Source organism: Otolemur garnettii, unplaced genomic scaffold (assembly GCF_000181295.1).
Source record: "Otolemur garnettii isolate 467f Iridium unplaced genomic scaffold, OtoGar3 scaffold00006, whole genome shotgun sequence".
Classification (NCBI taxonomy): Eukaryota; Metazoa; Chordata; class Mammalia; order Primates; family Galagidae; genus Otolemur; species Otolemur garnettii.
In genome coordinates this window covers 10,262,332-10,278,072 of record NW_003852401.1, presented here as the reverse complement: position 1 = coordinate 10,278,072, position 15,741 = coordinate 10,262,332, and the positions used below count along the sequence as shown (strand labels likewise).

Genomic DNA, 15,741 nt, shown 5'->3' with positions numbered 1-15,741 from the left:
TTATAGACTAGTAACCACCTAAAGGCAAGGATTATAACTCTTTTATCAATGAAAACACAGAACTAGTACAGTACCTATCATGTAGTGTTATAAAAAGAAAGAATGATAGATACCGAAGATAATCCCTGTCCCAATCCTCCAGAAAATGCTAAGTGGAAGGCAAGAATAAAAGTAGTTTGTGAATTAAATCCCATATAGGAGAACAAGGAAGAGAGTAGGTCAGGAGAGACTTACTTACCCTGTTCATGTGATTCCACAGTTATGTTGACAGCAGCCGAAGGAAGCTTCTGGTGGGAGCTTTTTGTTTGGCGATTAAACTATAAAATGCAGATCTGATAGAGGCAATTTATATTTCTAACATAGAAAACAGAGCAAGAGGAAGAAGAGGAACTTTTTTTTGAGACAGCACCTCAAGCTGTCCCCCTGGGTAGAGTGCTGTGACATCATAGCTCACAGCAACCTCCAACTCCTGGACTCAAGCGAGTCTCCTGCCTCAGCCTCCCAAGTAGCTGGGTCCACAGGCACCTGCCACAATGCCTAGCTATTTTTTGGTTGCAGCTGTCATTGTTGTTTGGTGGGCCGGGCTGGATTCGAACCCACCACCTCAGGTGTATGTGGCTGGTGTCCTAGCCACTTGAGCCACAGGCGCCGAGCCAGAAAAACATTTTTTAAAGAAAATAAGATAATTCTTAAAGTGGAGTCCTCTACTCTAACTGTGACAAGGCCATAGTCACTGTGTAAGCCAGATTACCTGTGTTTCCTGGAGCCTAGGCTTTACATCAAACTCACATTTGTTGGAAAAATTCAGTTCTTCTGGGTATAGGACTGTGGTTCTTGTTTTCTGCCACCTAAGGACCATTCTCAATTCCTAAAGGACTTCATTAGGTCCTTGGTTTGGACTCCTTTCATAGTCTTCTCATAACCAGCAACTTTCTTCTTCAAGACCAGCAGTAGGATATCTTCCTGACCTCAGTGAGAGTCCCTGGGTCTTCTTTGAGAGGGCCTACCTGTACAGGTCAGGACCAGCCAGGATAGTCTTACTTTTAGTTAGGGACTCTAATTACATCTACAGAATTCCCTGTGCATATAATACAATGGAATCATGGGAGTGATACAGCCCATTATATTCCCAGGCCCCATCCCCATACAAGCAAGGATTTTATATCAGTGGGTCATTGGGGGACCTTTGAGAATTATATCTATCATAAGATTTATTACTAGAAAGTAAGATTTTTAGTATATCCTTGTTTCTTCTCAGAGTTGCATAGAAGGTTCTTTCCTGTTTAGATTATGCTTCCTCAATGTTAAATTTAAATAAATTATTAATAGCTAGCATTTAGTTTTAAATTTTATAGTGTTAAGTTCTGTTTTACAACCTTTGGGTAGAAATAATTGACTACATATAAATCAATATAAATGTCAGTACTTTTTCTCATTGAAGTAAAATTTTGAATTGAAATAGGCTTTTAGAAGATTGTGGGGAGATTATACTACTGGGGATATAGAGTCGGAGGAATACATCTGCCTTCACTAAGTGTAGATACTAAATTGATCTATCCAAACAGGTAACTATCACTGTGACTAAAGTTTCTGTCATGAGGGAAATTATAAGGCTCTTACGTAGATAAGTTAAACAAAGTTTTTTATTAATCTAGTTCCTCAGCTTTTAAGACATTTCTCAGATCTGATAAGGTAACTAGCATTTGGCACAAGATGACAATGCTAATAAGAAGGTTGTACATTTAAAATATACCAAATGTTATCACAGATGTTTTAAAAACTCTGTCCTCAAAATTGCCTTGGTTAAATAACCAGGGATTTTTTTCTGTTTTTTTCTTTTTTTTACTTGTTCTTTTTTTAAGTGAAAAATAAATAAATAAAGTCCTATACTTGCAGATGGTAAATTAGCTGGTCAGCATTTAGACCCAGAGAATTATAAACCAGAAATTAAGACTCTTCCATGCATGTTTTAATATTACTTGTATGATTTAAATTGCTAATATGACTTAAATATTTTTAAATCTTTGATTGGATATGGAAAGGTAGTAATGGAGAAATATGAATCATGCAACTAATAAAAAAGGAAAAATAACAAGTTTGTGAATAATCTTGCTTTATTTGTAGTTTTATAGCACATTCTTCCTAACAAAGTCACCTACAAAAGTAGTCTCCTAGCTCAAACTATACATCAGCAAAAAAAAAGTTATTTAGGCCAGATGCGGTGGCTCATGCCTGTAATCCTAGGACTCTGGGAGGCCAAGGTGGGTGGATTGCCTGAGCTCACAGTTTCGAGACCAGTCTGAGCCAGAGCAAGACCCCTGCCCCTAAAAATAGCCAGGTATTATGCCCAGTGCTTGTAGTCCCAGCTACTAAAGAGGCTGAAGCAAGGGGATAACTTGAGTCCAAAGTTTAAGGTTGCTATGAGCTATGATGCCACAATACTGAGGGTGACAGAGTAAAACTCTCCCTCAAAAAAAAGAAAAAGAAAGTTATTTATACTTGTTGTCTCTTCAATGGCATTTCTCAAATCAGAAATAGAATTCTTTCATTGAGAGAAATTAGTAATAGAGCCCAGTTATTTGTCCAAGTAAAATTTTGATAAGCAAAGGATTATAAATTGGTGGGTCACATGATTTGCATATTTACTCCATTTCAACAGGTGCTTTGTAGTATTTCTATGCATATATAACATTAGAATTTTTTTATAGAATATAGAGTTTAAATATTTAATCAAAACATTATTCCTATTTTAATAAAAAGTACAAGTCATTTTCTTCACTTCTTTTATAATCCCCATGTGTCTTTGGTAAATTTTTGTACTGTTAAATTGAAGTTGAAATTTACGTATGTTAGAAGTACATGTTTATTGGCTTGAACTTTCCTAACTGTGGAGGACATATTTATGGCGTGAGGATCTTCCAGGTCAATGTAATAAATAGAAACCCAGTGGCATACGAGTATAACAAACAAAGGGAAGCTACTCAGAGCTGTTGGAATGAGAACAGAAAAGACTTAAAGAAGGAAGAAATACTGGAACTGCCCTTTAAAGATGAGAGAGGTTTTAGTAGAAGGAAACACTCTATTTAGAGGCATCCTTGTAGAGATGGCACACAGGTTTGGGGAATGGCAGGCAAGTTTGACTTCAGGCGATGTCTGAATGAAAAACAGATTGACACTAAATCCATAAACATTTGAACTTTATTCTGTAGAGTGAAGAAGTCCTGATGATCTTTAAATAAAGGAGTAATAGGTTAATGTTGTTTTAGGTAGGTGTATAAAAAGTGGTTGGAAGGTGAGGCAAGAGGAAGGGGCATTGCACTACTCTTAGAGGGGTAATGAGAGTTGGCATTAACAGAGTGGCAGAAGGAATGAATATGAGAAACATAGTTTACATAAACTGGCAATTGATTGGACATAGAGAATTAATGAGAAGGCGATGGATTCAAGCTTGGATGATAACCAGGAAGATTTTCAAATTGTGAGCTTATTTTTATTAAATATAAATTATTACGTACCTTTGGAATAATTTGTGAACAAGTATTTCCTGAAAATCTATAGAACCATGCTTTTAGATCATAAGCTAAAATATCACCAAAGAAATAACTTTTTAACCAAAATATACTTCTTTCACTCAAACAATTCAGTCCCAAATACATTAAAGCTCTGGTTTTGAATCCATGATCTGAAGTATTTTTATTTAACAATATATATGCAAGCATATATAAATACATACAGTAGAACCTCTGTAAGTTGACCACCCAAGGGACTGTAACAAACTGGTCAACATAAGGAACTAGTCCTACTGTACTGACACTTACATGTGGTGCATGTCTGGTCTATGAAACTAGGTCAGCTTGAGGAGGTAGGCATTGTAGGGAGGTGGTCAACTGTGGAGGTTCTACTGTGCATAATTATGTATTTGTTGTATAGGTTCTCTCAATAGAAGTGTTTTAAATATAGTGTTAATACTTAAGTAACATGTCTCATGTTTATATTACTGTACACTTGAGTTACATCTTTTGTTATTTCTAATTTGAATTGTTAAAAAGATATTTTTTCCTCTGAGAGATTTCAATATCATTTTACCTAATTTCACCATATGTTAAACTACCTTGTTATAAGCTTCTTTGCGATAATAAAATAGTAGTGCAGTTGCTCACTTAAGGAGCTTTGAGTGGTTATGCCACTACAGTTGGTGACATTCTGCTGACTGTAGATTAGTGAATGAGAAGGGCTAACATTAAGATGTTTTGTACAGTCCTTCATAAAAACATTACTAGTATGTCATTTAGCAAAATGTTTTTATTATTAAAAAAATCAAATCTAAGGATCTTAGTGCAGTTCTACCTAACATTATAAGCAAGATTTGTCAATAATCAATCAAGTGCATTAAACATTGAGTTTGCATGCTATTTATTTGAACTTAATCTCTAACAAGCTTTGTTTGCTAATTGGAATTAACATTTATGTTGCTAAATGAGAAGCATTTTGGCTGCTATATGAGGTGGTAAGACCTACCCAGTGGAATAAACAACTAACATCTGTTATCCTGTCCTGCTCCAGCTTGGCTTTTACCAGTAAAGTACTACATCAGCCCTGAAGTCAAGGTTATCAAATTTGTGAATCTCTGGCTCTCTCATTTATATGTGAAGGTAAAGAAATAGTGCATCATAAATAAAGACTAGCCAACTAAAAGATACTGAATATAGCTGGGTTGTTTTACTTTAACTTCACAAGTTCTATAATCTTAAGCAAAATCTGCCAGAGGTTAGAATTTTGGTAAAGTTTTTATAATAGCTGTAATTAATTGTAATTCTTTTTTTTTTTTTTAGCACTTTCCTACCTACAGAGTCTTACACTGATAATTGTTAGATTAAATGTTGTTTCTTTCATAATATATTTATGTGTCTTTTCTTTAAAAAAAAACAACAAAACAGAAGCTAAGTTCAGATTTGGATAGTCTTCGGAAAGAAAAGGAAGATTTGTTAAAGAAATTGGAGTCTTCATCTGAAATGACCAGTTTAGCAGAAGAAGTTTCCCGAGTAACAGTTCCACGGGTACAGGTTACATCATTTGGTCCTTCAAGGAGCATGGATTTGGAATTTAAGCAATTGCACTGTAAACTAAAGGTAATTATAAAGTTGACTATACATGAAAACGTGTTACATTACTGAATGCTCAAAGGCATGTTTATCAACATTAATTTATTCTAATAAAGGTAAATAACCCCTAAACTATTAACACTATGTTCAACTTCATCATTCAGTTTTAGTTTGGTAAATTTTTATCTGGTAAAAATTTCTCAAAAATAAACAAGACACCATAAAATCCTTACTTAGGAGATGATAGAAAGTGGCTATTGCCTTGTGCTGCAGTACTCAAGCCTCCTTTCAGTGGAACCAGAATCCTTTCAAGCATGTAACAACAAAGAAATACTTTCCTCTACACACTTTCTCCTATTTTAATTTTGTTGTTAAGGGCTGGAAAATGGGGAAGGAAGAGGGAAGGAGGGAGAGAAAAGAAGCAGAGAGCAAAAGTGGGTTGATTTCATAGATTTCAACAAGTTAAACCTGGGAGTGATAATAAAAATAAAAGAAATGCACCTAATCCAGGTAAAACTGTCAACATCTTAAAAGTAAGACTGACCTTACTTTAAAAGGAATTATCTTATAACAAACAGGATTTGTGAGTTTTAATTGAAAAAATCATTTTTTGCTTCCAGAAACAAGCTCATTTATTCCTCTCATATTTAATTATTTTTTTCAGTGAGGATTGCTAGCTGGAAGCTAAAAGGGCAGTGTATTTGGGACTATAGCTATCATGAGAATTCCTGAGAAGAAAATCTTAATTGTAAATCTACAGAGTGTATTAAAATGGAATAACCATGAGTGTTAAGAGGGTACTAGAATATTGTATTAATAGTCGAAGAGACTCATGGTTGTCTTCATTCCAAAATCGGACATGTGTACTCTCCAGAAATAATATCTTTTAGTGCAGGATTACTAATAGGATAAAATTTAAAATAAATGGACATATTGTTGCTTGAAAATATTGAGCCTTCTTGAATAGCATCTTCTTCAGATAATTTTTAGCACATGCTTCAACCACAACATTTTGTAAGTTTAAATATTTTAGAACTCAGAGATAAAAATAATTGTACAATTTGGGGGCATGTAACTTTTTTTTTTGGCCGGGGCCAGGTTTGAACCTGCCACCTCCAGTATATGGGGCTAGCACACCCTACTCCTTTGAGCCACAGGCACCATCCAAGCATGTACCTTTTTTAAAAATGTGTTTCTGGGTATATACCGAGGATGGTGGGTTCAAACCCTGCCCCAGCCAAACTGCAAAAAAAAGATAAAAATGTGTTTCTCTAAAAAAGTATGACAAAAATGTATAAAATGAACATTTCAGTGTTTCAGTCTGTTCATGTCTTTAGTCCACTTTTTGATGGGGTCATTTGTTTTGTACTTGCTGATTTGTTGGCATTCTTTGTAGGTTCTGGATATTAGCGCTTTGTCAGACACACAGTTCGTGAATATCTTCTACCATTCTTTAGGTTGTCTGATTATTCGGTTGATTATTTCCTTTGCAGTGCAGAAACTTTTTAGTTCATTGAAGTCCCATTTATTTATTTTTGTTGTTTCTGTATTTGTTTTTGGAGTCTTACTCATAAATTCTTTGCCTAGACCAATGTCTGGAAGAGTATTCCCACATTTTTGTCTAAAATGTTTATGGTTTCAGGTAATATACTTGAATCTCATCCATCTTGAGTTACTTTTGTCAGCTTTACAAGACTCAGTTGGTCATAGCTATATGATTTTATTTCTGGGTTCTCTATTCTGTTCCATTGGTCTATTGGTCTGTGTGTCTACCTTTTTTTCCGGCTGGGGCTGGGTTTGAACCTGCCACCTCTGGCATATGGGGCCGGCACCCTACCCTTTTGAGCCATAGGTGCCGCCAGTGTGTGTCTACCTTTTTACTAGTAGTACCATGCTGCTTTGTTTTTTCTAGGCTTATAATTTAAATGAGATGCATTCAAATTTGTTCTTTTTGCTTTAGCTGTTTGTGGTCTTTTTTGGTCATATAAAGTTTATTTTTTACAGATCCATGAGAAAGCCATTGGAATTTTGATGGGAATTATGTTGAATCTATAAATCCCTTTGAGCAATATGGACGTTTTAACAATGTTGATTCTTCTAATCCATGAGCATGGGATTTTTTTTTTTATTGATTTCTGTCATTTCTGATTTCTTTCATCAGTATTTATAGTTGTCCTTGTAGAGATCTTTCACTAGCATGGTTAAACTTGGTTAAATACATTCCTGGGTATTTTGTTTTCTTTGTGGTTAGTGTTCTTGATTTGACTCTCAGCTTCACTATTATTAGTATATGGAAATGCTATTGATTTGTGCCCATTAATTTTATAATCTGAAATTTTACTGAATTTCTCGATTCTTGGAGTCCTTTGGTGGAGTTTTAGGTTTTCTAGGTATCAGATCATATCATCAGCAAATAGGGATAGTTTTATCTCCTCTTTCCTGATTTGGATACCTTGTATTTCTTTCTCTTCCCTGATTGCTTTGACTAGATATTCTCGTACTGTGTTGAGTAGAAGTGACGACCGTGGGCAACCTTGTCTTGTTTCTATTCTTAGGGGGATGTTTTCAGCTTTCACTCATTAGGTATGACATTGGCATACGTTTTGTCATATACGGCTTTTATTATTTGGGGGGATGTTCCTTCTACCCCTAGTTTGCTGAGGATTTTTATTGTGAAGTGGCGCTGGATTTTATTGAGATGTTCATATGGTTTTTCACTCATTTTTATATATTCCATGTTCTCTTCTAGTTTCCCAGAAAATTAATAATAATGAAGATAATAGTAGTAGTTACACTACTTTTGCTTTGAGTATAATCTATTGTTAGACCTATTTTAAGTCCTTTAAAATATTAACTGATATTCTCATTTCAACCCTCTAGACAAGTTCTATTATTGCTATGCAATTTTAAAAAATATATTTGGTAAACTTAGTATAAGAAAGCTATAATCAGGATAAAGTCTTAAATTATGACCCTTTTGAAATATGTGTTTTATATAGATTTTAAGTCAGCTGCAGATAAATATTGTGTAGTACAGAATAGAAATGGGACAAGGGACATTTTGATTGTTACTTTTTGGCCACTAACTTTTTGTGAGACCTGAATGAGGAAACCACTTAACTTGTCTAGAAATCTAAAACAGGGGTATCTTATCTATTAATCTCATACATTTTTTTAAGGATCAAATAAAATAACTGTCAGAGATTTTAGCAAAAGTATATCTTAACATGGCATTGTTTTATTTATTATAAATAAATAATCCCTCAATTATCTAAAAGTCAGAGTTATAGCCTTTTCAACTACATTAAATACAGAAAATAACCAAACAGCTATCTTAAAATTTATGTATTTTTTTTCCTTTTTTTTTTAATTGTTGGGGATTCATTGAGATTACAAAGAATTAGGATACACTGATTGCATTTGTTAGATAAAGTCACTCTTATAATTGTATCCCACCCCCAAGAGGTGTACCATACACCATGACCCCCATTGCCCCCCCCCTTTCTCCCTTCCTTACATTAGCTGATCTACAGCCTTCATGTTAGAATTGAGTACATTGGATTCTTGCTTCTCCATACTTCTGATGCTTTACTAAGAAGAATGTGTTCTACCTCCATCAAGGTTAATACAAAGATGTAAAGTCTCCATCTTTTTTAATGGTTGAATAGTATTCTATGGTATACACATACCACAGTTTGTTAATTCATTCCTGGGTTGGTGGGCATTTAGGCTGTTTTGACATTTTGGTAATTGTAGCTGTGAGTTCCTTCATCTCTTTTGTTAGGAAAATTCCTAAATATTTCATTTATTTGAAGCTACTGTGAAGGGAATTGTATCATGATTAGCTTCTCATCTTGGCTGTTATTGGCATAGAGAAAGCCTACTGATTTTTGGACACTGATTCTATATCCTGAGACATTGCTGTATTTTTCAATCACTTTCAGGAGTCTTGGGATTGAATCTTTGGGATTCTCTATGTATAAGATCATATCATCAGCAAAGAGTGGAGGATTTGACCTCCTTTGCTCCCATTTGGATGCCCTTCATTTCTTTCTCTTGCTTGACTATATTGGCTAGAACTTCCAGCACTATGTTGAATAGTAGTGGTGATAGAGGACAACCTTGTCTAGTTCCAGTTCTAAATGGAAAACTTTCAGTTTTACTCCATTCAGTATAATATTAGCTGTGGGTTTGTCATGGATGGCTTCAATCACACCTAAGAAATGTACCACTTATGCCTAAATTTTTTAGTGTTCTAATTAGAAAAGGATGCTGAATTTTATTTAATGTTTTTTCTTCATCTATTGAGAGGATTATATGGTGTTTGTTTTTGCTTCTGTTGATATAGTGAATTATGTTTATGGACTTCCGTATGTTAAACCAGCCTTGCATCCCTAGGATGAAACCTACCACATGATGAATGATTTTTTTAATTTTTTTTTTTTCTAATGCAGAGCTGTAATGTATTGGCTAGAGTTTTCATTGAGAATTTTTGCATCTGTATTCATCAGTGAAATTGATCTGAAGTTCTCCTTTTTATTTGGGTCTTTTCCTGGTTTTGGTATCAGAGTGATGTTGGCTTCATAGAACATATTGGGGAAGATTCCTTCCTTCTCAATTGTTTAGAATAATTTCTGCAGGATGAGTATAAGCTCTTCTTTGAAGGTTTGATAGAATTCTATTGTGAAGCCATCTGGACCATGTAATTTTTTTGTTGGGAGATTTTTTTATTCTTTTTTCAATCTCAGTTCTTAAAATTGGTCTGTTCAAGTGATCTATTTCTTCTTGGTTAAGTCTAGGGAGACGGTGCAATTGTTGGTATTGATCTGTTTCCTCCACATTGTCAAATTTCTGGGCATAGAGTTCCTTTGCAGTTTTTGGCCAGGGCTCAGTTTGAACCCACCACCTCCTGCATATGGGGCCAGTGCCCTACTCCTTTGAGCCACCGGCGCCGCCCCCGAGAGCTTCTTATAGTAGTCAAGAGATGATCTCTTATATCTCTATGGTATCTGTTGTTACTTCCCCTTTTTTGTTTCTGATTTGTGGATATTAGAGATTTTACTTTTCTTCTAGTTTATCTGGCTAAAGTTTTATTGATTTTATTTATTTTTTTGAAAAACCAATTTTCTGTTTTGTTAAAAATTCACATAATTTAATCATTGAAGGTATTCTGAGGCTTTATTTACTGCCTGTTGCTTTTATTTTTTAAATATAATTTTAAGATTATTTATTTTACTTTTCTCCAGAAAGCACCTTAAATGCAGAAATTAGAAGTATACATAATAAGGGGAACTGATTGCTTTTAGGCAGGATTATTGACAGAAGCAAAGAAATTATGATCAACAGATTGAAAGAAAGAAAAAGGAAATATGAAAATATTAAGGTAAATACAAAATTAGAAAAACATAGAAGTCTGGGACCATTTTGAGTAGGGGTAAGTAGACATATCACAAGAGTCCCTAAGAGGACACTTTAACTATAGTAGTGTATCATATGTAACTTTTTTTTTCTTTTAGAGACAAAGGGTCTCACTTTGTCATCCTCAGTAGAGTGCTGTGGCATCATAGCTCACAGCAACCTCAAACTCTTGGGCTCAAGTGATTCTCTTACCTCAGCCTCCCAAGTAACTAAGACTATAGGCACCCACCACAACACCCAGTTACTTTTAGAGACAAGGTCTCGCTCTGACTCAGACTGGTCTCCAACCTGTGAGCTCAGGAAATCTACCCACCTTGGCCTCCCAGAGTGCTAGGATCATAGCTGTGAGCCACCCGGCCCCATCACATATAATTAATATAGTGATAATTATAATGTAATGTCATTATATTAACATATCACTGTTAAAATAGCATAATCGTGAATATTCATATTTCTAACTGAATGAACATTCATTACAGAATTTTGATTAATGATTAAAGCAAAAACTTCATTTATTTGATAAATTGACTAAGTGGAACATACTGTTCTGGCAATGTTAGAAATAAGACAGTATATGTAATTGTAAATATGTAAAATATGATTTAAGTTTAGATCGCATTGAGCACATATTTTATCAAAACTTGTTAACATTCAAAAACATTTGCCACGTTGAGGCAGCCCAGAGTGGCAAATTTCTTATTAATTTTTATAAGAAAAATTAACACCACATTTCATGGAAAAATAAAATTATTTCAAAATTGTATTTATACAAATGAATTTGTGTCACATTCACCTTGATTAATGGTAAATGGTTTCATCTTTTTAAATTTAAATTTTTTTAGCATGAGTCAAACATTCAATACTAAGAATAGTTCTAACAGAGACAATTTGTCATACTTTAGAAAGATTAGAGAAATGCCTACTTCAAATATTTTTAAAGCTATTACATTTTATTCTATCTATATTAGTTTAATACTTTTTAAACTTAACAAATGTATTGATGTATGTCAATACTATCTTATCTTTCTACCAATGCTATAGGTAGAAAAGCTAAAAAGACTAAGTGATGTCTTAGATTACATGTTTAATTGGAACTTGAGTCAAAGTTGAAAATTAGTTGTCATAACACTCAAATTTCTACCTCTGGCTCCTAGGCTGTGCAGACAACAAATACAATAATCTGTTCTACTATGAAAAACTAATAATTATGTATAAATGCTTCAATAATGAATAGCTCTACTACTAAGTAAAAAAGTACTTAATATTCATAAGCTTCTCTATTAGTTACTATTCTCTATCTCAAAATGTTGTGACTTAAGAAGAATCTTTCTTTCTTATAATTCAGTAAGTTGACTGGGAAGTTCTTAGCTATCTCTTCTGGGCTGCCTTACAGGCCTGCATTCATCGATTTACCTGGCTAGAAGGTCCAAGATAACCCCACTCACAGATATGACAATTGGTCTGCTGTTAGCTGGGGTCCTTAGTACTCTTCCATATGGCCTTTCAATTGTCTTCCTTGTAAGGTGGATCCCAGGGCATCAGGCCAAGAAAGCAATAGTTGAAGCTACTAGGCTTTAAGACCCAGGATTTGAAACTTAAAGACTAGGTCATTTCTGCTACCTTCTTTTGGTCAAGGAAATCACAGACCAGACAGATTCAAAGGGTTTGGAAATAGATTCTACATTGTCATAAATAGGAAAGTGTTTGTGATGGTATTCAGTCTCTTACAAGTTGTTAGTAAATCCAGCATTAGTTTTAAGTGATCTGAAATCGTTTAAATTTATTCAGTATTCACATATAGACATTTTACTAAAGTTTTTATTTCCTATAAATATATTTTGGGCATGTTCTCTGCAGTTTTTAAATTATTGTATTTCTCTATGGTTTGGCATGTTATATAAAAACATTAGTATTACTATAATATTTCTATTAAAGCATATAAAATAAAAGATTTAAAAATATTAAACATTCATTTTAAATTTTCTTCATCATAATTGTAATGCTCTTGATAATGGCATTTGTTTTTAGACTGTTTTAGACCAATATTGAAAGGTAATTTAAATTTATATTTATTTTTAATCTAGAATGCAACTAATGAACTCACTAAACAGTCATCAAATGTGAAGTCTCTAAAATTTGAACTCCTCTCAAAAGAAGAACACGTAAAGGAAATGCATGAGAAGTATGGTCTTTTTATTTCTATCCATTGTATTTGGTGCCACCCAGTGGCAGTCAACTTCATTAAACATTGAGCCCCAAGAAACAATACCAATGCCATTAATAATGAAGATTTCCTTCCTTAGTTCAAGTTTAAGCCTACACAAGATGAAAACTGAAGGAATACTACATATAGCATAATTAATGTCAGGGTAGTTACTATTTTTTTATTACTTTTATTTTTTGAGACAGTTTCACTATGTTGCCCTCAGTAAAGAGCTGTGGCATCACAGCTCACAGCAACCTCAAATTCTTGGGCTTAAGGGATTCTCTTGTCTCAGCCTCCTGAGTAGCTGGGACTACAGGCACCCGCCACAATGCCTGGCTATTTTTTGGTTGCAGTTGTCATTGTTGTTTAGCAGGCCCGGGCTGAGCTCAAACCTGCCACCTTCAGTGTATGTGGCCAGGCACCCTACTCACTGAGCTATAGGCATCGGACCAGTAGTTACTATTTTTAAATTAGGATAATCACATTTAAAGTTAGAATTCCATTGTTAAACATATTTAATTTTGTATCAATATAAATTAATGACTTCAAGCATATGAATGAAAATCTTAAAAATGAGCAATTATTTGACCTCCTAAATATATATAGATTGATACTTATATTGAATTTGATGCCTAAACTTAATAAAGCTAAGGTGGAAAAAGAAAAGTTTTGTTTGTGTTTAAAATAATCGTAGGTTATAAAAGTATGTACCTTTGTTGTTTATTAATAAAAAGAGATTTTAGATACTCGTATCAAATAAAAATGATTTTTCTCTCTAAACCTTTTATATCTATGCTGTAGCTTAGAGGTGATAACATCTTTGAAATTCCAATCATCATTGATAAATTTAAAATATCTGGATTTCACATACCTACCTGAATACCACATCATAAGTAAAGATGATATAAGTGATAGTAATAGGTGAAACAAAAAGATGGATTAATTTTCTACAATGGCAGTATTTTGAAGTGTTTTTATGGATTAAGAGGCAGTCTTATTTAACAATAAGTGGCTCTGGAGAAACATTCTTAATATAGAACTCTTAAGGGTTAGTACATGTAAAGCACTTAGAGCAGTAATGGACACATAGTAGCATTCAATAAATGTTAGCTATTATTATTCTTATAATAATAAGGGAAGGGCAGCAGCAGCAACAGTAGTAGTAGTAGTTGTCACTGCAATTACTGTTTTATACTTAATTTTTCATCAACTTATGCTAACACCATGTGTGAATTCAATCTCAAATGAAATTAAACTAAAAGATCTCAAGCCTAATTTTGATTTTTGCATGAAATTATAAGAATTTACATTTGTTTATTAAAGAATAGTATTATTTCTTATCGTTATGCTTTTTAATTATCTCTGAATAGCACTTAAATTTTTTTAGTAGTGTAAAAATGTAATTTAAATATAATACTGTTTTTATAAATTTCATTAACTTTTTCAGTTATTATAGTTTTAATGTGTGTATTTTACAAGTACTTAAAGTATTAAAAATAATCTCTTATTCAATGCAATTTATTTTACTAATATACAATTTCATTAATATTAACACTTAAAAGCTATCAGTATATATCACATTGGATAAAATGTAAGATATCATTGTTAAAGTATTTTCTATCACCCTTGACAAAATGTCTTTTTTTAAGGATATCTCGAATGGAGAGGGATATAACTATGAAAAGACATTTGATAGAGGACTTGAAATTTCGACAGAGAGTAAATTTGGCAAGTAATGAGAATTTTAATGAAATGTTAGAAAATCTTGAAAAAAAGGTATCAATTTTTTTTGTTTACTGACACTAAAAATATTATTTCCCACTGTATTCACTTTCTTAAATATTCAATACTAATTTATAGAAAATACTCATAGGATATGTATGAATATTATTTGCTGTGAAAGTACAGTGTTTGTAAAATTCAGGATTCCAAAATTTCATGCATAATATAGCCACACATTTTGTTTCTATTTGTAAATATTCCCATCAGAAGATAAGCAAGTTTAATTTTTAAAACCTTAATATTTGGGTACATAATTATATTTTATTCATTTTGTTTCATTTAATTGAAAACTCCAATTTATGACAGAATCAAGCTTTTCCTTTTTTTCTTCTTTTTTTAAACTGAAATTAAAACATTTAATTTAGCTAAAAAATTAAGTGTCCCAGGCTTTTTTCTAAATAAAAGAAGGGATAGGTAATAACCATTCTTTAAAAAGTGTGCTTTTTACTTGTATACATTTAATTTAATGTAGGGAGTTGTATTGAAAATAGTTATATATGACCCCAAAATAGGAAGTTTTTTTTTTTATTTATACAAAAGGTGCTATTTGCACAACTCATAAAGCAGCTTGTGCTTTGGCATTCATTACATGTCATCTACTCCTGAGAGAACATCTCCCTTATTTTCCTTTCTGAAGATGAAAATGTAAGTATCTATTAGCTCAAATGGATTTAAGAGAGAGAATTTTCAATGAGCATGACAAATCTAAATGGATTTTCTTCTCTTTCTCCTCTACACACTCTCATAAAGTAAAATTATTTCCTATGGCTTATTTAATGTTGTCCTTTCTATTTTACTAATTTTTTAACTTTAATATTTACTTCAGATACAGCCTTAGAATCTTTGTATAAGTAATCATACGTCTTAAGTGGCATTAAACTAAAAGAAGAAAACTTATTTTTCCGTTATTCTTCGAAATGTGTAACAAACATGTTATTAATGACTTGTTTTAATAATTTTACCCTAAAGAATACATGTTATATTATTTTGAAAAATATAATATAAAGTTATCCATAACTTGACTTGTTTCAGGATCACAAAACTGATCTCCTGTCTTAGGAAGTTTAGGTTAGTACTTAAAGGATGCATAGTTAATATTAATATTGTATTATTATATGGGAGATTATATATACCAGTATTCAGACACTTTTTGTGCAGTTTTATCTGTTATTAATTTAAGGATTGCTAGTTTCACTTATCAAATGAATTCTGCAAATAGAATACTTGAATTTG

At 32.9% G+C, this 15,741-nt stretch overlaps 1 protein-coding gene across 2 annotated transcripts in view; it reads left to right on the top strand.

Moving 5' to 3' along the window:
* Positions 1-15,741, top strand: part of CNTLN (centlein) — a 319,321-nt gene that overhangs the window by 269,897 nt on the left and 33,683 nt on the right. For both annotated transcript variants that reach the window (XM_003782868.2, XM_012813233.1), the window contains exons 19-21: positions 4,938-5,129; positions 12,605-12,702; positions 14,376-14,502. In XM_003782868.2, coding sequence (XP_003782916.1) covers positions 4,938-5,129; positions 12,605-12,702; positions 14,376-14,502 — 417 coding nt within the window. The remainder of the gene's footprint in view (positions 1-4,937; positions 5,130-12,604; positions 12,703-14,375; positions 14,503-15,741) is intronic.